The sequence below is a fragment of the Elephantulus edwardii genome, unplaced genomic scaffold (assembly GCF_000299155.1).
Source record: "Elephantulus edwardii isolate Elephantulus edwardi_28Jun2011 unplaced genomic scaffold, EleEdw1.0 scaffold00022, whole genome shotgun sequence".
NCBI classification, from domain to species: domain Eukaryota; kingdom Metazoa; phylum Chordata; class Mammalia; order Macroscelidea; family Macroscelididae; genus Elephantulus; species Elephantulus edwardii.
In genome coordinates this window covers 21,290,619-21,313,487 of record NW_006399772.1, presented here as the reverse complement: position 1 = coordinate 21,313,487, position 22,869 = coordinate 21,290,619, and the positions used below count along the sequence as shown (strand labels likewise).

At 42.9% G+C, this 22,869-nt stretch overlaps 1 protein-coding gene across 1 annotated transcript in view; it reads right to left on the bottom strand.

The window, feature by feature from the left end:
* MET (met proto-oncogene) overlaps nt 1–22,869 on the bottom strand; it is a 126,245-nt gene that overhangs the window by 4,582 nt on the left and 98,794 nt on the right. Inside the window, exons 14-18 of the mRNA XM_006882663.1 lie at nt 21,166–21,396; nt 17,694–17,774; nt 14,708–14,889; nt 10,667–10,776; nt 5,441–5,606 (exon numbers count right to left, since the gene is read on the bottom strand). Coding sequence (XP_006882725.1) covers nt 5,441–5,606; nt 10,667–10,776; nt 14,708–14,889; nt 17,694–17,774; nt 21,166–21,396 — 770 coding nt within the window. The remainder of the gene's footprint in view (nt 1–5,440; nt 5,607–10,666; nt 10,777–14,707; nt 14,890–17,693; nt 17,775–21,165; nt 21,397–22,869) is intronic.

Sequence of the window (22,869 nt, the reverse complement as noted above, 5' to 3'; positions counted from 1 at the left end):
GATTGTACACAGCTTTAGTTTGCTTGGCTCCATAGTCAACAGTCTTGGCACCAGCAGCCAGGAAATTAAAAGGCGCATTGCCATGGGAAAGTCTGCTTTAGGGACCTCTCCTAAGTACTGAAGAGCAATGGTGTCTCTCTGGAGACTAAGGTGCGTCTGATACAGGCTTTGGTCTTCCCAATCACTTGTTATGCATCAGAGAGTTGGATAATGACCAAGGAGGATAGAAGGAGAATTGATGCTTTTGAGCTGTGGTGCTGGAGAAGAGTATTGAGAATACCATGGACTGCTAGGAAAACAAACAGATTTGTCCTGGAAAGGGTTAAATCGGGTGGCTCCTTGGAGGCAAGGATTCTGAGGCCCCGTCTAACATACTTTGGACATGTTGTGAGGAGAAACCGGTCCTTGGAGAAGGACATCATGCTTGGGAGGGTGGAGGGACAGTACAGGAGAGAATATGAGGTGGATTGATTCAGTGACTGGGATAATTGGGATGGGAGTGTCAGAGACAGTGCGATTGGCACAGGACAGAGCGGAGTTTAGGGCTGTTGTACATAGGGTTACTATGAGTCGCAGGCGACTCGACGGCACATAACAACAACAACAACAACAACAACAACAACCTTTGTGGGTGAGAGAATGTAAAGAATCCAGTCAAGGGTTAAGAAAATATAACGAAAAGGTAAACCAGATGGTGCCAGGTCCCAGAAATGAAAAGAAGAGGACATTTGAAGGAAGAGGTGGTCAACAGTGTGAAATGGGGACAGGTCTGAGGAAACTGGATGAGATCACAAAGCCAGATGGACCTGAGCCACGAAGTCAACACAGATTTGGGAAGAAAGCATTGGTATACATGTGAGACCTGGTACGACACAGGGTTTGTGTAACTGAGATGGAACGGCACCTGAATTGTGTTACTGTGTGTGACTGGGCGTGAGGAGCATTTAGACTTTAGCCCAAGTCCACCTGGGCACCTGCAAGAAAGCAGACCCACGTACAAATAGGCAAGTTCTTGCCTGTAGTTCTTAGCATACACACAACTTATTATTACATGTTTTGGGAAATGCTCCAAGTCAGCATTCAAAAGACTGGGCTCTCATGGAAGTGAAACTCGATGCTAATTTATCCACGAAATCAATGACCATTTGTCAAAGCAGCGTTGTGTATGGATTACTCTGGTTCCCTTAAAATGGAGTGCAATATGATGTATTTCAATGGGAGGGAGGGAAAATATTACCGTTCTACCTGCAGAAGCCTCTAGAAATGTCCAATCCTGTAACTGAACAACTGAGGCCAGGCGAGAAGCCCTAGACCTGGTGCCGTGTATGTGTATGTGTGTCCAAATGAGGGCAGGGTATGCGTGGGTGCGTTGGGCAACCCCAAATTTGTCAGATTCTATTTTTCCCCAATGAGGTATAATTCGTGGACCATAACATTCACTGACTCAAGAGTAAACAGTTGATTCTTTTTCATATGCTCATGCAATTATTTAGCCATTATCACAGTCCAGTTTTAGATCATTTTCAGTAGTTCTCTTAGCCCGTTTGTGGTCAGTCCCACCCTCAGTCCCAAACAATCACTGATCTGTTTTCTGTTTCTAGTGCTTTGCCTCTTTCTATGAATGAAATCATTGAACATGGAATCTTTTGAGTTTGCTGCCTTTCACTAACATAGGGGTTTTGAGGTTTATCCATGCTGTGGCAAGCATCGATAGTTCCTGAACACTGCCCAGTGCTATCATTCCACTGGATATACCACGTCTTGTTTACCAGTTGATGGACTTGTGCACTGCTCCTAGTTTTATTATGACTAATGCTGTTGAGAACATTCAAGTGCAAATCTTGATGTGAACATAGCTTTTTATTTCTTTCTTTAATGACTAATGATCTTGAGTATCTTTCATGAACTTAATAGCTATTCATACATCTCTTTGGTACAATGTCTATTTACCTATTTTATTTTTTTCTTACTGAGTTCTAAGGACTGACTCTGGTTTTTAGTAGCACAAACGCAATCAAGTCTTAATGAACAGAGTGCTTCTTGAAAACGAGTGAATTCTTCCTGCCTTATGACTTCGCCTGCCACCACCACTAAGTCCCCAGCCCATTTCTCTAACAGCCACTTCTTATTTGTTTCTCTGATCCCTCGTCATTGGCTCTAGCGTAAACTATCACTTTTTCATTTTCTCTGCCCTCCTATCCATTCCATGCTCAAGCCCTATTCCTTTCCCATCTCCCTCGAGCTCATTTATTCACTAGAACAAACTGCCCTCCACCCTCAAGTTATTCCATCATCTTTCCCCCACCTCCTCACTAAAACAGAATCTCAGCTTTCACTTGAAGACAAGAATTTCTTTGAAATGCTTCCCAGTAGAGGCCACCCTCCCCCATTCTTTCTGACTCATGGGAGGATGAGAAGACTTCTTGCTTCCCACCATCGCATTCAGATGCACGTCTTCCTGTCACTTTTTAATAGCTGCCAACCCTTTTCTTTAGAAGTCCATGCCCTCTTTTAACCTTAGTTGATGCCCACCTTGTTTGCTTTTTTCCTGTTCCTGTTGCTATCCCTCAAGGCCCGAAGCATCAATGCTTCCCTATGCCCAGACATCACACTTCTCTCCCTCCTTACATGGGGACAGAATGACTGGTGTTCTCTGCATTCGCTTCAACACCCAGAGTACTCCAGATCTCCGAATCACTCCAGACACCCAGCTTTCGGGACTTAGTAGCAGTGCACGCCACACACCACCCATTTCTGCCCGAAACCTTCTTCTCTTCTGGCTTTCAGGACAGTCTTTTCTCCTGAGTGTTGTACTTCTCTGCTTACCCCTCTGTCTTTTCAAAGCCTCTTCTTCTCTCACTTCATATATGTTGCGGTCAGGTGCCATCAAGTCGATTACAAGGCACAGCGACCCTGTGAAAAGCAGATCTGAATCTCGCCCTATCCTGAGCTATCCTCAATCTCTGACACGCCCTGGCCCACTGTGACTGTCACTGTGTCAACCAATCCTGAAGGTCTTCTACTTTTCCTCTTTCTCTGGCTCTCCACCTGTGCCATCATGACGCCCTTTTCCAAGGACTGGCCCTCTTGACAACATGCCCCGAGTATCTGACACGAAGTTTCACCATCCTTGTCTCTATGGAGCATACAGTTGCCCTTCCTCTGAGACAGATTTCTTCTTACACAACTGCTTTTGGACTCAATCTGTGCATCCCCAGCCTTTTTATACGCCGTAAACTCATATTCAAATTGCCCACTGGGCCTCCGCCTAGATGTCCCAATCTCAAGTCAAACTCAGTATGTTCAAGCCTGTTCTTCTTTCCTTCTCGAACCTACTTTGATTCTGTGTTTCATGTATTTGTTACTCCGTCAGATAACTTTCCTCAATTTTGATTTCTATTAATCATTGTAAATACTGATGATTCTACCGCTAAGGGAACGACTCTTCTCGTCTTTTTCATAGTTCCTGTATTAATTAAAGTCCTTCTACCTCTCATTTCATCTCCCGATGGGTCTTCTTACCTTCATTCTTCTCAAATAATTTTACAGAACAAAGCAAGGTTGTAATCTAATCTGATTACACTTCAGGGCTGCCATTCACAGGGAACACTTTCTGGATTCCTTATGGGGGCTCACAAGGACTCTATAATAGAGTACAGATATATTCTCTTCTTCATGTATTTCTCACAACCTCACTTTACAGTTTGGTTGTGGAAGGGTTTCAGGCCTCTTGTTTATAGGGTCGCTATGAGTTGTACTTAACTCGATGGCAATCAACAACAACATGACCTTAGAATGTCAAAGATGGTCATGCCGTCTTTGCCCTCTGCCTCACCTGGATTTGCATTTCTTATTTCATTTCCTCTCTTGTCCTCACAACCACTGATCCTGAACCTGCTATCTTTTAAGGCCTGCTGTCTTGAAACATCTTCTCTTTCACAAGGTGTGAGGAACTTAGTGGGTTTGGCTGTCCAGTTAATTCAGTCTGTTTTCTGAAGGCTGTGCTATGGGAAGACACGGGCCTTTGGATAATGAAAGGGCACAGTTCTAGCAAGGAGCCAAGGGTAATAACAGCCTTAATTCCTAATCCATCTTCCTGACATTCTTAGCGGGGATTCCTGCAGCCCTGTCTATGAGAGAGGTTCAGGTAGCCTTGGCCCATTTTATGTCTAGTCATTGATGAGCATGTCTTCTGGTCTTCTGAAACCAAAACTCATGGAGGTGAAGGTTTGCGCCCAATTAGCACTGAATTTGCTAAGGACCCAGCATGGTGTCCCTCCTTGACAAAAATTTTAAAATACATGAATGCATATTTATGATAACGTACTGCCTGTCAGCCAAGCACATTTCTATATTTGAAAAAAACTAAACGTAAAATTAGTGGCACTGAGTTGTTTGAAAAAGAGAGTTGGGATTTACCTGAGGCCAATGTGGAAAAAAAAAAAGAAAGAAAGAAAAAGAAAGTAAGTTACTAAAGAGACTGGGAAGCAGTGGTGGTTCGTGGTAGAGTTCTTGCCTTCCATTTGGGAGATCCTGGTTCAGTTCCTGGCCATGCATCTCAAGTGCTGCCGTTATCTCTTAGAGGAGGCTCACTGGTTGCTCTCATACTAAACAGGCTTCAGCAGCCCCTCCAGACTAAGAAGATCTAGGAAGAAGATCTGGTCATCTTCTTCTGAAAGTCAGCCAATGAAACCCCTAGGATCCAAGTGAAAACTGAAAATTTCAAAACCCAATTGACATAGAAATTCCATATGACCCAACTATTCCACTACTTGGAATATACCCTAAGAATATGAAAGCTGAGGCACAAACTGAGATTTTGCACACCAATGTTCATAACAGCATTACTCACCATCATAAGAACATGGAAACAACCCAAATGTCCAACCACAAATGAATGGATTGAGAAATTATGGCACAATCACACAACAGAATACTATGCAGCACACAGGAGCAATAACTTTGTAAATTATTACCTAACTTAGGAGGGACTGGAGAGCATTATGCTGAGTGAACTAACTCAGTCCCACAAGGATAAATATTGTGTAAGACCATTATTGTAGAATAAGTATAAGGATCCGTGAGGGGTGGGAGAGGCTGGAAGCAGAGGGATGTGGATGTGCAGGGGAAAGAGGGGATTAATCACTGGATTGTACAATTTGATGGGTAGCAGGTGAGGGAAATTGAAAGAATTTGTTCGAATTTTATTGGAATTTTGTAAATAAACTAATAAAAAAAAATAAATAAAATAACACCTTAAAAAACACCAAACCCCAAACCAAACAAAAAAACTTAACTGAAAAATCCTCACTTGATCATGAATGACATGAATGACACTGGGCCAGAGAGCAATTCTTCCACTGTGCAGGGTGCTGCTGTGAGTTAGGGGCTGACCTAGCGACAAACAACAGTGAAAAAGAAGAGACGATCGACACGTTACCACATCTGACTTGGTGGTGAACTTCTGAGTCTGCAGACTCTCCAAAGCCATCCACTTCACTGGCAGCTTGGCACCGGTTTTGTTGTGGACACTATAGTATTCTTTGTCATACATATCCCGGGCCAGACCAAAATCAGCAACCTTGACAGTGAACTTTTCATCCAGCCTAGAGAAAGAACGACAATTATTACAGGTGCTTGAAACAGAATGGTTTACAGCAATTCTAAACATCCTTGTGACTTCAGCATCTGACATCCACAACTCTGCAAGGCGTGCTTTCTCAGGCCTCTATCGACTAACAGTAAATTACAATGGAATTCTTAAACAAAAGTGCTTGACATTTATATGACAATTCTGACAGGCCCAGGAAAGGGATTATGAACGACCCAGCGCAAGAAAATGCTTTTCACTTTAATATGTAGACCTGGAGAAACTGTAAAACTGGTTCCCCATCTCACTTTTCCTTGGTTGGTAAAAGGAGTACCACCCACAACAAGGAGTCTGGAATGCATCCTCTACGTGTTGCAGTGGATGGGGGTGGGGTGTGGGGATCAGATTAGACGACAGCCTGGCCTAGTCATGAAAAATGATCTCAGGAGACTGGAAGCAAGACGTCCAATCAGGAGATGAAAGGAGAGAAGAGGATGTCAGCCGACTACACAAAGGAATCTTCGGTCCTCACTCGTGAACTTATGAGCAAGTCTGGTTAGTGGGGAGCCACTCGGCAGGGAACTGGTTCTTTCTCTATTCATTCTGACCAGTTAAGCTGTTGTGTGCTGACAAGTCAGTTTTGACCCATAACATCCCTGAAAAACAGAGCAGAACCACCAACTGGGTTTGCTAGGCTGTAATCTTTCTTTATAGGAACATGCTGCTAGAATCTTCTCCCAAAGAACAACTGGCAGTTTCAAAATGCTGACCTTTTGGTTGTGTACCATTGAATTGGAACCGATCCAGAGCTGACCCTCCAGCGTGTTTTCAGAGGCAGACAGCTGACCCTCTGGTGAGTTTTCAAAGGCAGTTAATCACATGAGAGGGGATTGCCCATCCTTCTCCCGCGGAGCAGCTGATGGATTTGAACTGCTTGCTTTAGGGATTACAGTGCAGCTTCTTGCCACTAGGCCACCTGAGCTCCCTGACTTTTTGGTTAGCGGCTGAGGATTTAACCGCTAAGGTACCAGGGCTACTCCATGGTGATGTCAGGGTGATGCCTTTGAATTGTGGTGTGGGGGGAGAGTGCTGCATGTCCTATGGACTGCCAAAACCAAACAAATCTGTCTCAGAAGAGGTTCAGCCAGACACACAGTACATATGATTAGCAGAAACTGCACAGCTCCTTCCCAGTATTTTGACCTGGACCCTGAACCTCAACAAGAGGAACTGACACTGTGACTGTAACAATGGCCTCAAGCAGAACAGAGATTACAGTGAGGTGGGCACAGGATAGAGTAAAGTTCAGATCTATCGTTCACAGGGTCCTTTAGAGGCTTGGTGGTAAGAAGTGTGCTGCAATCCTGAAGACAGGCAGTTCAAATCCACCAGCAGCTCCATGGGACAAGGATGGGCAATCTCTCCCTACACAATTAACTGCCTCTGAAAACCCACTGGAGGGTTACCTATGAGTCGATTCTGACTTGCTGGCACACAGAAACAAGAAGTCCTAGTGCCATCTTCAACACCTCACACTTTACTCTCCTTTTTAAAACTGCCAAAGCAATTATTTCAGCAAGTTTCTTCAACTGTATCTTAAATTTGGAGAACACTAGTCTTAGAATACGGCCACCAACATCAAGGCTAACACAATAAACACCTCAACCTTCTCTCCTGACTCATCGATCATGTTATGTTCATTCTAACAAAACAAAATAAAAAACAAAACAAATCTTCCTGACACTTATAGCTTTCTTTTAACCTTTCTTGAAAAATCCTAAGCATCTATACGCTCTTCCAGCCTCTATCAAAGAAACCTGTCTTTTTTTTAAACAATTAGGCAGCAAACCATTTCTAGCAGTGATAACTAGATCTTGTCAGCTTTTCTCCTATCACAAACTTTCTGTTTTCTTTTCATTTTTATATAACAATCAGAATACAATTTTTATATTAAGTTGTTCTTATTGTTAAGTGCTATCAGGAAAAAAAATGAATCACAGGAATCCTATAAGTAACAGGTCTGAACTCTGTCCTAGACTGTGCCATCCTCACAATCTCTGATACACTTGAGCCCAAAGCTGTAGTCATTGTGTCAATCTAGTTCATTGAGGATCTCTGTCTCTTTCCTTGACCTTCTACCTTTCCAGGCATGATGTTCTTCTCCAAGGAATGGCCTCTCCAAGCAACATGCCAAAAGAGAGACGAAGCTTCACCACCTTTCCCTCCAAAGAGCATTCTGGCTGTACTTTTCCCAAGACATATTTTGTATGTTCTTTGGCCAGTCTGTCGGATATTCAGTACTTTTCTCCAACACCAGAGCTCAAAAGCATCACTTCTTTTTTTTCTCTCATCCTCATTCACTGTCCAGCTCTGAAATGTGTTGCAAGTGACTGAAAAGTCCACTGACTGAATACGGTGCACCTTACTCTTTAAACTGACATCCTTACACTTCAGTATTTTAGAGCCATTCCTGATAGTGGACTTCCCCAATGCAATATGTCTCCTGATCTGACTGCTGGTACCAAGGTTGCTGATTATTGATCCAAGCAAAATGAAATAATTCGACAACTTCAATCCTTTCTTTATCCATCATGATGTTGCCTTTTTGTCCATGGGTGAGGATTTTTGTTTTCTTGATGTTGAGATATAATCCATACCAAAGGCTGTAATCTTTGATACCTTGCAGCAAGCATTTCAAGTCCTCCTCATTTTAAGCAAGCAAGGTTATGTCATCTACATAACACAGGTGGTTAATGGGTCTTTCCCTGATCTCCTGGTGCCACATTCTGCTTCACAGAATCCAGATTCATGGGAATTCTTTGTTCACCAGACAGGCTGAATAGGTATGGAGAAAGGATACATGTCAAACACAAACACCCCCACACACCCCATTCCTGATTTTAAAGCATGCAGTCTTCTTTTGCCCAGTTTGGATCACCTCTTGATTTAGGTATATATTTCACACGAGCACAATGAAGCATTTTGGGATTTCCATTCTTCCCAATGTGAGCCATGGTTTTGTTATGGTTCATGCAGTCAGATGCCTTTACAGAGTCAGTATTTTCCTTCTCACACAGTGCAGAGATCAAGAAGGTTGTTTAGAGATTGGCAAGTTGTTTATGGCCAGGCCCTGGCAAGCCCTTCACAAGCTGCCCCAGAATTCAGCTAAGACAGGCAGCCCCAGGTGTTTCTTCCTGATCATTTTTACCTTTATGACAACTCCTGCTCTAAGTTATCAAAAAAGAGTTTCAGATGCCATGCAGGTGCAGAAGCAAAAATCAGTAACCACTGTATGACCTTCTAGAGAAAGCAGCCACAAAGAGGAGCCCTGTGTGCGTGTCCCGTGAGGACAACACATCCGACCGGACAGACTCGATCTTGAAGGCTGGTTGTGTGTGTGTGTGTCCTTTTCTAAGATAACCTCACCTTTCCTTTCTACAAGTGCTTAAGTAAATACGAGCCTTCCCCGCTCCCTCCTTAACTTAATACTACCTCAAAATGACCTATTTTTCCTTTTTTATTAATGATTATTTTAATGCAACATATATTTTTTTACAGCATAATCTTTCCATCTAATTTTTCCCTTCCATTCATTCATTGCTGCACATTTTCCTCCCTGCCCACCCCTCCCCCTGGCATTTTTTTTAATGATGCTTATCTTTGTCTCCTTTTGAATTCCTGGAGGTGAAAATAAAGTGTGCTCATCCACATGTCTGTTCCAAGGACTTGTTTAGCAGAATAAAAAGGCAAAGACTCTTTGAGTCCAATCGGGACTGCGTCAGCAACAGCGTTCCTTAGAAGCAAGCGTGGTGAAACTTTGTCTACACACTTTGGTTATACTGTCAGGAGAGGCCAGTCCTTGGAAGGGAACACCATGCTTGGGAAAGGGTGAAGCCACAAAGAAGAGGAAGACTCTCCGCAAGACAGACCAAGACAGTGACCATAGCGATGAGCTTTGGCTGAGGGGAGACTGGGAGGATGGCACCAGATTGGACAGATTTTTGACCTATTGTCACTAAGAATCAGAATCAAAATGGCACCTAAGAACAATACCATCACTCAAGTGGGGCCCTGACGGCATCATGTGTTACGTGTAGGGCTGCTAACTGAAAGGTCAGTAGTTTGATCCACCAGGCATTCTGTGGGAGAAAGATGAGCAGTTTCCTCTTGTACAGACTTAGGACTGAGGAAACACAATGGAGGGTTCCTATGAGTCAGACTGACTCAGTAACTGAATTAATCATTGAGATAATGGAGCAACAGGCTATATAGTATGTTTGTTGTTGTTAAGTTGCTATTGAGTTGTAGATGACTCCTGGCGACTCTATGAACTAAAGACCTGAACACTTGTATAAAAGCACCTGAGAAAAACAAGGCTCAATAAAAACCCATTTCCTCCTCTACCTCAGGCATTGCCTTCTTTGTTGAAACAGGCTTCCACGCTGTTACATTTGCCCAAAAGGTAGGAAGTTAAGAGCACAGTGCGTTCATTAACACATACCATAAGTTCTGAATCAGCACCATACCAATGAAAGCGCTGAATCAATTACAAACTCGTGGCTGCTGGCTTACATAGCTTGGGCAGCCAGACACAAATACAGCTCTTTGTATATTCATTCCCAAATACCATTTTTGGTAGGGCTTAGGCAGCCTGGCTTTTCAGGTCTACTCTTGGGAAGTTACAACATGCTGGTATTTGTGTTACCAGCCCTCTCTTTTTCACTGTAAAATGTTGAAGATCAAATTTTCCCTCCCAAACATTAATGCAGTGTGAAACCACAATGTTGGGGGCTGCTGATGGAAAGGACCAGGCAAAGGGGACGCACAGCAGCTGGTTAAGAACCCCTGTGGAGGCTGCCTTTCAAGTTTCTCTGTTTGATGAAGTCTGAAAACCCCACCTACATTTCCAGTACATGCACATCAATTTAAAACTGTAATGGACTTTTGCAAGAGAAAAGAGAAGAGAGCATGTGAGCTTGAGCGAGAAAGGAACACCCCAAATCCCTAACTAGCATTGATCAGTGGGAAATAGATTCCAGTATGTCCCTTCATTTGGAGCTCGATTCTTATACTTACATACAGTTTCTCGCTGCCAAGTCTCTGTGGACAAACTTTTTGCTTGCAAGATACTTCATGCCCTTGGCTACTTGAAGGCCAAAGCCAATAAGATCCTTCACAGTCGGGTTCTGCAAGCAAAGGGATTTGGACAAGTTCAAGTTAGGTACATACTGTTTGAAAGCTGGTCTCAGAATTCGGAAATGTTTATAAGCGCTATTGTGTCTAAATAACAATGTGTGCCCCTTTGTTAACATCAACTGTCTAATTAAATAGCAACTGAACCCAGAGGCCCCTTGGAAGCAGGATCTAGTGACCCACTTCTAAAAGAACAGTTCTGAGAAAATGTAGAGAGAGCAGTCTGTGCTGGCACATCCGGAGTCACCAAGAATTGCCATCTACTTTAACCATTCTTGGTTGGGAGCAAGTGTGCAGAATTCCTCAGTGGTACAAATGCTTTCTGAACCATTGGGTTAATCGCAAGCTTGGTGGCTTGATTCCACTCAGAGGTTCTTTGGAAGTGAGATCTGTAGTCTATTTCTGAAAAAAAAAACCAAACAAAACAAAACAAAAAAACCAACAAACAAAAACCCAAAACCAAAAAACCAAAAAAAACCCACAAAAAACAAACAAACAAACAAACAAACAAAAAAACAAACAAACAAAACCCCCAAAACCCAAAAACCAACCACACCAACCCCTGTGGAGCAGAGTTCTACTCTGACCCACATGGAGTTGAAATGAAGTGTTGGTGACTTGGTGGCAACTAGTTGGTTTCTGCAAAGCCCAAGGTATCTGTATATATTATCGTTATTAGATGGCCATTGCTATACAGCAGGTCCCATCAACTCCATTTTCCAGACGGAAATACATTGCAAAACCACAAAGACAGATTGCCAAGTGTGAAAGACAGGATTTTAATCCAAATCTGTTTCTCTCCAAAGCTACCTTATAGAGACATTGATCACATGGTTTGACAAGATATGGAAATACACAGGAAACTTCTTACAGCGGCTCACAACTCCAGCAGTCTGCACCCTCTCAGAGAGTAGGAAAACCCCCTCTTCACAAACTCCATCCACAAAACTGGATGGCCAGAGAAATGCTGATAGTACCAACAAGCACAGGATCTAACACTGCCCTGGGGACTCTATGCCACCAGCAATAGAGTGTCTCTTCTCCAGCAGGCACGGTGGGGGTCTATGAGTCCAAGAAGTGGGGATAGAGACCGTGGGGCTCTTCAGGAAGGGCTGCAACCCTTTAATGCACACAATGAATGCAGAGGTCAGTACTGCGTTTCTTTTCCCCTTTAAGACACATCTCTGATAGTGGTAACATAGCTGAGGACTTGGTGGTCAAGTGGCAGAACTCCTGACTTTGATGTGGGAGATCTGGGTTCGATTCGGAGAGAATGCACTTATGTACAGCCACCTATCTCTTGTCTCTCAGTGAAGTCTTAAGTGTTGCTAGAAAGTGGAAGAGGATCCAGTGGAGCTTTAGACCGAGACACTCTAGGAAAAAAGACCCAGGAATCTACTTCCAAATGGTAGCTGATGAAGATCTTACGGATCACAATGGTGCAACTTACAAGTGATTATAGAGATGGTGCGGGACCTGGCCGCATTCTGCCCCACTGTGCGTGGGGTCTCCGCAGATTGTGGGACAAGCCACAGCTGTCAGTACAAACTCTTGGGTTATGAAAGGACGGTACCAGATAGTCACTGTTGTTGCTGTCGAGTCAGAACTGACCTCCCAGTAGGTTTCCAGAGGCAGGATGGGAGAAGACTTCCCATCCTTCTCCCTCGGATCAGCTGGTGGATTGGAACCTGTGGCCTTCGAGGCTGCAGCACAGCTTCTCACAGAGCCACCAGAGCTCCCTAAGGAGACCGGGGGAGTCCACTCCCAAGAGATGCTTCAACTCAGGAGAGCAATGCTTGCTTCCCACAGCAGAGAACTAGCACATACAATCAAATTAACTCGCTGGGTAACAATGAGAGGCACAGCAGGAGAGTGGAGACTGCCAGGCTATTTTGTAATTTCCTTTATCTGCACAAGTCCATTGGCAGGGATTATCTGAGCCTTCTGGCTGAAAACACAATGTTTCTTTACATTTCCCTTGTTTTCTATGAGGAACTTGACCTCATAGAGGTCAAACAACTTTATAAAGTTTCTGGTGAAGAGTAAAGCTACGTCATTAACTCCCTCAGAGGCCTGGAAAGCAGGGCCAAGAAACAGCCGGAGGTCTCCCTGATTTCAGTTGTGGGGGCTCCTCCCTCCACCCACCTAGGCTCTGTCAGGCTTCCTCACCCTTTGGGTCCTAGTACAAATGTTACTAAGAGCATCATTTACAAAAGCTTGAGAACCTTTTCTGCTCACACTAAGTTCTACCATGCAATAGATACTTGCTGAAGGCCTAAACACGCAGTGCTGTTTTATCTAGAGTTATTGAAATGAGTAAAACATGAAGAAATGATCACTCTCATAAGCATGCCTTCGCATGTATTTATGTGTATACACACACTGACGTAAGTATCTACCTACATATGCTGTTAAGGGCTGCTGAGTCAAGCACAGCCCATAGTAACCCTGTGAACCAGCGTCCTTTCCTGTGCCATCATCATCGTCTCTGACACACTTAAGCCCACTGTTGCAGTCACAGTGTCACTCCACCTCACTGGGGATCTGTTCTCCTTCGCTGACCCTCCACCGACCTACACACCTCCCCCTTATCTCCTCATATAACACACTAGCAGATCTGGTGCAAGCATATCACTGTGCACTGTGTGCACAGGGAACACACGTGCAAGGGAACTGCGAGGTTGCAAACACCCACGCAGCATGCATTTTCATAAATTACTATTTCATTATTGTTGAGTACAGCGGTGCCCAGTAGGAATATAACACAAGCTATCATGTCATTTAAAGCTTTCTAATAACTACACTAAAAAGTAAAAACTAGGGTGAAAGGTTAATTTTTTCAATCAAACATATTTAAAATAGTACTTTTATAATATGTAACATGAATAGTTTGTCTTTTTTAATATATTACAAATTTGGGATGTATTTTAAACTTACAGCATTATCTTAAGTTGGATTAGTGACATTTCGCATGTGGCTTGTGGCCATAGGACTGTAGTTCATAGGCCTAGTGTAGAAGATAAAAATGTATTCTTATTTTTGGAAAATAAAGTAGGGAAGGGACACATGAATGTCTGAGCGAAGGATCGGCAGCAGTTTTCATAATCAATAACTGGCTCAAGAAAGTATCTCTTCGAAGTCACTAGTAAGGCGAAGAACTCAAAGAGATAAGGTATATTTGGGCAAGAATGCTCCAGGTCTTAAGAAGCAATGTTGTTGTGTTGTTTATTGCCTTTGAGTCGAGCATGACTCATAATGACCTTATGAACAAAAGGCCTGAAGCCTCTCTGTAACTATCAACATTTATCAAAGTTCAGAGAGTTTCCGGAGGGTAGTTATTTAGGAAGTGGATGCCACTCCTGCTTCCAATAATAGTATGTGCAAATTCCTGAGGCAAGAGAATACATGGCAAATCTGAAGAACAGTAAGTGACTCCTTTTGTAATGAATGGTTCACTGTTTTTACCTCTAGGGCTAAAAGTCTATCTGAGCTGAGGGTGGCTTGTCTCTGTTTTTCCTGTGCTTCGTTCAGTTTCTTGCACTCAAACACATCTAAATGAATCTATAACGTACTGCAAAGATGTCTGTAAGAATCAGTGTCCCCATTCAAGGGTCCCTATTTTCCTACCAGCATAGAGGACTTTGATGTTGCTGTGTACCATCAAGTTGAAATCAACCCACAGCTGACTCTAAAACTGTTAGAGCTGTTGTTGTTGTTGTTGTGTACCACTGAGTTGGAAAGCACAGAGGATTTTGAAGTACAAGTGAATCAGATAAGCCTCTGTACATTTCAGCAATGTAAACTTTTATACAGCGTCTTTGGCTGAGAGATTCTGAAAAGGTTCAGGAAAGACGTATTTTAAATGTCTGGGTGGTAAACCGACTGGGGGTCCACCAGTTTTAATCATCTTGGTGATATACTTACATGAGTCTCATTTCTAATGAAATTTCGAAGATCTCCATGTTTCATGTACGGGAGGACCACAAGAGGAGACCCCTCACTCCGAAGGCAGATTCCCAGGAGCGAGAGAACATTGGGATGGCTGAAATCCTTCATGATGATCCCCTCAGTGAGAAACTGGGACACTTCTTCTATGTCTGTGATTCCTGAGAAATCCAGAGGCGGAGATAGTGACTTTATTATGCAACGTAACCCTGAGGCTAAATATTATCCTGAGACCTCATCTTCAGAGAATCATTTATAGTATATGTGAGGGAATGATGTCACTGTGCACCAGGCCTTCAGGCCACAACCTGCATCCATCCTCATCAAGAGCCCAGCAATCAGGCTGTCTCAGGCAGAACCACGCTTTGTCTAACACAGAGCGGGGAGAGGAAACTAGGCAAGTCCATTTCTATAGCTTAGCTATTATCTAGAGAATATTTTTTCCTGTAAAAAGCCAGATAGTAAATATTTTTGGCTTGTCAGTCATACAACTTTTCAAAATTTTATTTTAAATACAATTTTTATTTTAGGCTGGTTTGCTTACAAAGTTCATATACATTGTTTTTCATACCGGATCTTTCCCATTTCCTTTACTGACCCCTTTCCCCAACCATCAAATTGTGTGACCATATAATTGCCTCCCTGTCCATCATCACCCCCTGCTCTGACCCTCCCCGCCTCAGATCTTCACACATATTACTAGTTATCTATTTCTACAATAAGTGTCTTATACAGTATTTGTCCTCATGGGACTGAGTTAGTTCACTTAGCATACTGCTCTCCAGTCCCTCCCAGGTAAACTATGGACTGCTTCATGAATTTGCATGTCATCCTTGCACAGGGGCCATGCTAATCTTCTCTGTATTGTTCCAATTTTAGTATATATGCTGTTGGAGCAAGTACCAGTCATACAACTGTTGTTGGATCTGCTCAGCTCTGGTGGCGTGGCAGTTCAGTGTTCATCTACTAATTAAAAAGTCAACAGTATAAACTTACTAACCACTCCCCAAGATAAAGGTGTGGCAGTTTGCTTCCATAAAGATTACAGGCTGCAAAACCCCATGGGGCAGGTCTATGCTGTCCTAAAGGGTCACTTTGAATTGGAATTTGATGGCAGTGGGTCTTATTTAGATAAACTCAACTCTCTTGTTGCAGCAAGAAAGCAACCACACATAATCCACTGTATGTCCTGTAAAGATTATTTCTTTGTGAAAACAGACAGTGGACAAACCATTTGCGAACCTCTGGATTAGAAGAATCTGAAAACTCATCACCACACAGCATCTAAATAGTGTTTTGTGGTTGGTTTTTAAAATTGTTTCCAATAATTTCCAGATAGCAATGCTCAGGCTGCCACTAATCAGGACAGATGAAGAGTCAACTCTTTTTAATTTAGTAACCTGGCCAGCATCTCTCAGATGATGGCAATAATACTGGTTTTTTGTTTGTCTGTTTGTTTTAAATGAATAGAATGCATACTTGAAAAAGTCACTGGCGGTCCACACAGTCCCAGTAAGCACCAATGCAGTTCTCGGTGTTAGTGGAGCTCTGAGTGAATTGACAGGGTGCTGTTCTTTCTTGGGGCATTTACGGAGAGTCATATTTAATCTATCACACAGTTTGTAGTTAGATTTCATATAGACTCTCCCTTTAATTACATTGTGATCAGATTTCCAACAAAATCAATCAAACAGAAGAGCACTCAGCACGGAGGTTTACATAAAGAAAGGCTGACAGAGCTCTTGGCAATTATGCAACTGGCCAGAAAATCTTCCACTTGGGTATTTAAAATTTTACTAATTCCAAGTGACACAAATGTGTAATTGATTAGCATTTTTTAGACTGCTGCAAATTATTAGCAGTAATTTATGAAATGGTGGGAACAGCAGGGACACTGACGTGCCTGAGGAGATCTGTCCGCACAGGGGAAGACGGCGAAATGCTAGGAAATGGAGCTGATTGGGTGCACGATACAGTAATGATGACCTTAATTACAGCTCTGGGTCATCAGTAAAGGCCAAGTTTATATCTGGAAGCATTCCTCTTTCTTAAATGGAGTTTGTTAACTCTTTGGAAAAATTCTCAATATTGTTGTTGTTGTTATGTGCCATCGAGTCGTTTGTAACTCATCGCGACCCCATGTACAACAGCCCTAAACCGTGCTCTATCCTGTGCCAATCTCATTGCCTCTGACACACCCATCCCGAGTACCCCAGTCACTGAATAAATCCACCTCATAGAGGGTCTTCCCCTCCTGCGCTGTCCCTCTACTCTACCCAGCATGATGTCCTTCTCTAAAGACCTGTCTCTCCTTACAACATGTCCAAAGTATGTCCGACGAAGCCCCAGAATCCTTGCCTCTCAATATAACCTATGCTTTAGAGAGGATTTTTAGGATTACAAAGGCAAAAGCTTCAGTTATTTAGGAAATTCACTTACATGGAACACCTCACTCCCCAAAAATGTGGATAAATGAGGTACCACCACTCTTACTATTTCTCAATTTTCTGCCAACATTTTTTTTTCCTGTAAGGTCTTATTTCATTTTTTTTTTATCTCTTTAATGGGGATTGTGGTTAAAAAATAATTATAGTAATGCCTCTGGGTAAAATGAGTCATTACTGACTGTGTGTGCCAACATGCTTCCAATAGTTTCCAGAAATATCATTTGCAAAACAAATATTGTAAGCCAAACACAGTTAAATGATACTCTGCTCATCCCCAAACCTCATTTCCCTACACCCTTACTTGTGAGGCTTTTGTGGGATAACATCAGAGGCATTATTTCAATACGAGTTCAGACCAAACAAGCTCTCAGGATTTAGGCCTATAATTCCAACAGTAGCTGAGTTTTCCTCAAGGGAAAGTGAAAAATCAAAATTTTATTATAAACTATTTATTTCTCTGCAAGCCACAAAAGTGTACTCCAGCGTTTAAGAACCCCCAACAACCCAAAGTGACTTACTATTCAAGGACTTCACAGCGCAGTGAATTTTCTTGTCATCACTGTCCAACAAAGTCCCATGATAAACACATCCAAAATGCCCTACGTCAAAGAGGAAATTTGGTTAGTGCTGCATCTCTTGTCTTTGTCAAAAAGATATTATGGTAACATACATACAGCAAAACATTTGCCATTTAGTAATTTTAAAGTGGACCTGAATTCCATTTGCCATGTTATACACCATCATTGCTATAGATTACTTAATGTTCCACACCATTCTAATCAGAAACTCGGCAACCCCTTAAATAACAACTTCCCATTTGCCCCTCCCTCAGCTCCTCGCCACTGGGCCAACTGGCAGCATCAGGATGGAAGGTGAAGATATTGAGATTGTTCACAGCTTTAGTCTGCTTGGCTCCACAGTCAACACTCTTGGCACCAGTAGCCAGGAAATTAAAAGGTGCATTGCCATGGGAAAGTCTGTTGTTAGGGACCTCTCCAAAGTACTGAAGAGCAATGGTGTTTCTCTGGAGACTAAGATGCGCCTAATATAGGCCACTGTCTTTGCAATCACTTGTTACACATCAGAGAGTTGGACAGTGACCAAGGAGGATAGAAGGAGAATTGATGCCTTTGAGTGGTGATGCTGGAGAAGAGTATTGAGAGTATCAAGGACTGCAAGGAAAGTAAACAGATTCATCCTGGAAAGGGTTAAACCGGGAGGCTCCTTGGAGGCAAGGATTCTGGGGCTTTGTCTGACATACTTTGGACATGTTGTAAGGAGAGACCGGTCCTTGGAGAGGGACATCATGCTTGGGAGGGTGGAGGGACAGCACAGGAGGGGAAGGCCCTCTAGGAAGTGGATTGATTCTGTGACTGGGGTAACTGGGATGGGTGTGTCAGAGGCAGTGTGACTGGCACAGGACAGAGCAGAGTTTAAGGCTGTTGTACATAGGGTTGCTATGAGTCGCAAGCGACTCGACGGCACATAACAACACAACAACAACAACAGCTCCTCATAACCACTTCTATGAGTGGTTAATGAAATCACTTTCAGGCATTTCATCTAAGTGGGATGACAGAGTCTTTGCCCTTTTGTATCTTGCATGTTTTATTCAGCATAATGTTTCCATGTGGCATGTATCAAAACATAACAGTTTTATAATATTCCACTGTATAAATACAGCTGTCCTACTCTAAATGGCTATTGCTGGCTGTCATGGCATCTAACTCAGGGTGATGGCAGGTGTGTGGAGACCTGTGTTGTACAGGATGTTCAAGGCTGTGCAGCTTAGAAGCAGACTGCCATCCTTGTCTTCTGAAGTGCTTCTGGAGGGGCTGGGTGCTTCACATTCCCCTGCTTTCAGGTAGTAGTCTAATGTGCATCCATTTAACGATGCAGTAATTCTTTATTAAACCCCTTATTATCATCAATTCCTTCAATTTTCCAATATGGCAAAAAGTACACATAATATACCTTAGATTCAGAATGTTTGTGTGTTCATGGGTATTATACAGATGGTTACAAACACCTCACTAAAGAAATAAAAGCTATTATTATATAATGCACAGTATTAAATAATGAATACACAGGGAGCTTTGGTGGCCTAGTGGGTAAGGGGCTGTGCTGCCAATCCAAAGGCAGCTGGTTCAAATCCACCCGTTGTTCTATGGAAAAAAGGTAGGCAATCTCTTCCAATGCAATTTACAGTCTGAAAACCTGCTGGAGGGTCAGTTATGAGTCAGTTCTGACTTTATGGCACACAACAAAATTAATGCCTAAAGTCATAAAATATTCAACAATGATGGATCCCCTAAGAAACATCTCAAATAACTGTCTCATTAAAAAATTATTTTTAAGGATTAAGTAATAGCTTTTAAATAGAAAAGTAAAGCACTGATCAGACGAAAAAATTTAAGAAAGTAAATTCCCTGGATTCTAATAAACTGAGATGAAAGAAAAATGTTACTATTAGGAATAAGATTAGCATTATGGAATATGGATTTCCCCTGTTAGTCATTGGTTAATACATAATCCAGGTGGCCAGAAACGGAAAGGCAGCTGCCCAAATGGAGCCAATTCTCTTTGACTCATTCTACCCAATTCTCTCTGGTTTTATCCTCATTACTTTCTCAATGGCAGCTCTTTACTCAGTGGTAATAATTTTCCCCGGAGGTGCCAACTGTCTGATAGCTGTGTAAGTCAATCATGCAGTGATCCAGCCAGCCAAGATGCCCCAAGTGTCTGGGGTTGTGGGTGCCAAGCAACAGGCTACCACTGTGTAATGCAATGCAGGGAAAGCGAGGCCTCTGCCCTCGAGTGCTCACATTCTTCTGTGGCAAACATGTACATAAGTAACAGTTCTCATTCTTGAGAACAAACTCATTAAGGAGTCATTGTCATTTCACCTCTTGTGACCAAAGCCTAAATTGCAAATTTTACCATGTGTAGCATTAGACTGTAATTAGTGAGGTCACACCCCCTCAAACTGGTGCAATTACTAGGATTTATAGGCTGGTGATGGATCCATCTATTACTCTGGTGTTAGACATGGAAAAATGTTTGTTAAGTGTGACCCCGCAGTAGTGAAGGAGAGGCATGTGAAAGGCAGTGGTTGGAGGCTGCGGTGGAGGGAGGTGTGGCTCTGAGTCTACAGGAAAAAGGAGCAGACCTCATGTTCGGAGAGAACAGATCGTGTCATTGGCTTCCTGAGCGTCACACCAGTAGATGCTGTACCGCCCTTTGCAGGACACACAGAATAAAAGGGATCAGAGGCCATTCAGTAAAGGAGTAAAAGCCTTTTATAGAAAGAGTTCATTTTCTAGCTATGGTTTTCCCTTCTGGTCGCTTTCTTTTCCTGCTAAGCACTTTTTCATATACTGTTTATGGTAGCTGTTATTGATGCCTTGGAGGGCTTATTACAAATACAAATTTCTCTCCGTGTGAAGAAGTGAAAGTGCTTTGTAGGGATGATATATGCTACCTCCGATCACGGGAATGCTATAAATTCCCCGTCTTGTGATGCTGTCCAGCGGTGCGCATGCTGCTATAAACCAGGACTGCAGAGGGGCAGCTGCTGTTCTCAGGGTAAAGACAGACTAGAGGGAGGTGCGAGGAATGATCCTGGCATTTCAAAGGATGAAATGCTTCTTTAAAAGGAGCATACAGTGCATCGCGAGAAACTAAAGTTGTCAGTGTGAAAAAGGTGAGGAAAGGACTGCAATTCATTCCTCACGTGCTTGGGACATTATCAAATTGTCCCTCTTCACAGGGGCAAGGTGTTCGGGACATTATCAAATTGTCCCTCTGCACAGGGGCAAGTCCCGCTGGGTGGGGTATGCAGACTGTACTTCTACAGAAATCAGTGTGCTTGTTAATCACTGCTCTGGTAGCAGCTTTTGCCATTGTCTAAATTCCTAATCTGCAAAGGCCAGAGATAAAGCGTTTACTGGGAAAATGCATTGAACCAAAGGGCTGAGTGGAAATACTTACCTCTTCCTATGACTTCATTGAAATGCACAATCAGGCTGCTCGGCCCAATCACAACGTGCTGGACTGCTTGGACCAGCTCTGGATTGAGGGCACTGAGGTCAATGTGGACAGTATTTTGCAGTAATGGGCTGGAAATATCAGAGTCCCCGCTGGTTAGAATGGGGGACAGGTCCGTCAGCGGATACTGCACTTGTCGGCACGACCCGTTCTGAGATGAGTTAGGGAACTGATCTGCAAGATAAAGTGAGATTTCAGAGAACACTGAGTTCACTTAATGAGGACTGTGATGGGGCAGCAATGTAACAATGAAGCCTACATTTTTAAACTGAAGAACTAGCTGTTGTTGTTACGTACCATCGAGTTGTCTGCAACTCATAGTGACCCTATGTAGAACAGCCCTAAACTCTGCTCTATCCAGTGCCAATTTCACTGTCTCTGACACACCTACCTCCACTGCCCCAGTCACTGAATCAATCCACCTCTTAAAAGGTATTCCTCTCCTGCACTCTCCCTCCACCCTCCCAAACCCAACACCCCTCTCCAAGGACTGATCCCTCTTTGCAACATGTCCAAAGTATATCAGACGAAGCTTCAGAATCCTTGCCTCCAAAGGAGCAGCCTAGCTTCACCCTCTCTAGGACGAACTTGTTAAGTTCTCCTAGCGGTCCATGATATATTCATTACTCTTCTCCAGCAGCACAGCTCAAAGGCATCAACTTTCCTTCTATCATTCCTAGTCACTGTCCAGCTCTCTGATGCATAGCAAGTAATTACAATGACCAGGGCCTGTATCGGGTGCACCTTAAGTCTCCACACTGACACTGTTGCTCTTCAGTACTTTGGAGAGGTCTCTGACAGCAGATTTTCCCATGGCAATACGTCTTTTAATTTCCTGGCTTCTGGTACCAAGAGTGTTGATTGTAGAACCAAGCAAACTGAAGCTGTGAACAATCTCAATCTCATCGCCATGCATCAAGATGCTGCCAATCGACCCAGTGGTAAGAATCTTTGTTTTCTTGAAGTTGAGCTTCAATCCATATTGAATGCTGCATGCAGTCCTTGACCTTTTGCAGTAATCCCCCTTAATCAAAACCCACCCACAGCTGACCCTCCAGCGGGTTTTCAGAGGCAGTAAATCTCTTGTGAAGAGACTGTCCGGTTCTCTTGGCGAGCAGCTGGTAGGTTCAAAACATGTAACTTTTCATCGGCAGCACAATTTCTTGTCATTAAGTCACCAGTGCTCCCTAATGAAGGAACTGGTTTAATGAAAAAGATTTTAAGTTGGGAAAATGATAATGGCTTTCATGTACAAGTGATTAAAAAAATCTGTAGATTCTCAGTAGCTCTGGCTAACTCCAACACACTGCCGTTGGAGTCAGGACTGACACATAGCTGACTCTTCAGCAGTTCTTTGAGGCTGCAAATCACAGAGGGGTCAAGTACACTAAGTATTAATGTTGAAAGCTCGTTTATGCTCTACATTTATTTAGTCACTTTTTTAATAAATAGGAAGAAGGCAGGGCAGAAGTTTATCTCTGACTATAGCAGAATCTTAAGAGCTCGAAGCAGCAACATGGTAAAAAAAAGTGCCTTGTTCTGTAAAAATAGAGGGTAACTATCAGGAAATGAAAACGTGGCCTTTTGAGAAACTAGTGTTTATTAATGAAATGAATTAGTGCTGCTTAAAACCTGCATGGATTCTTT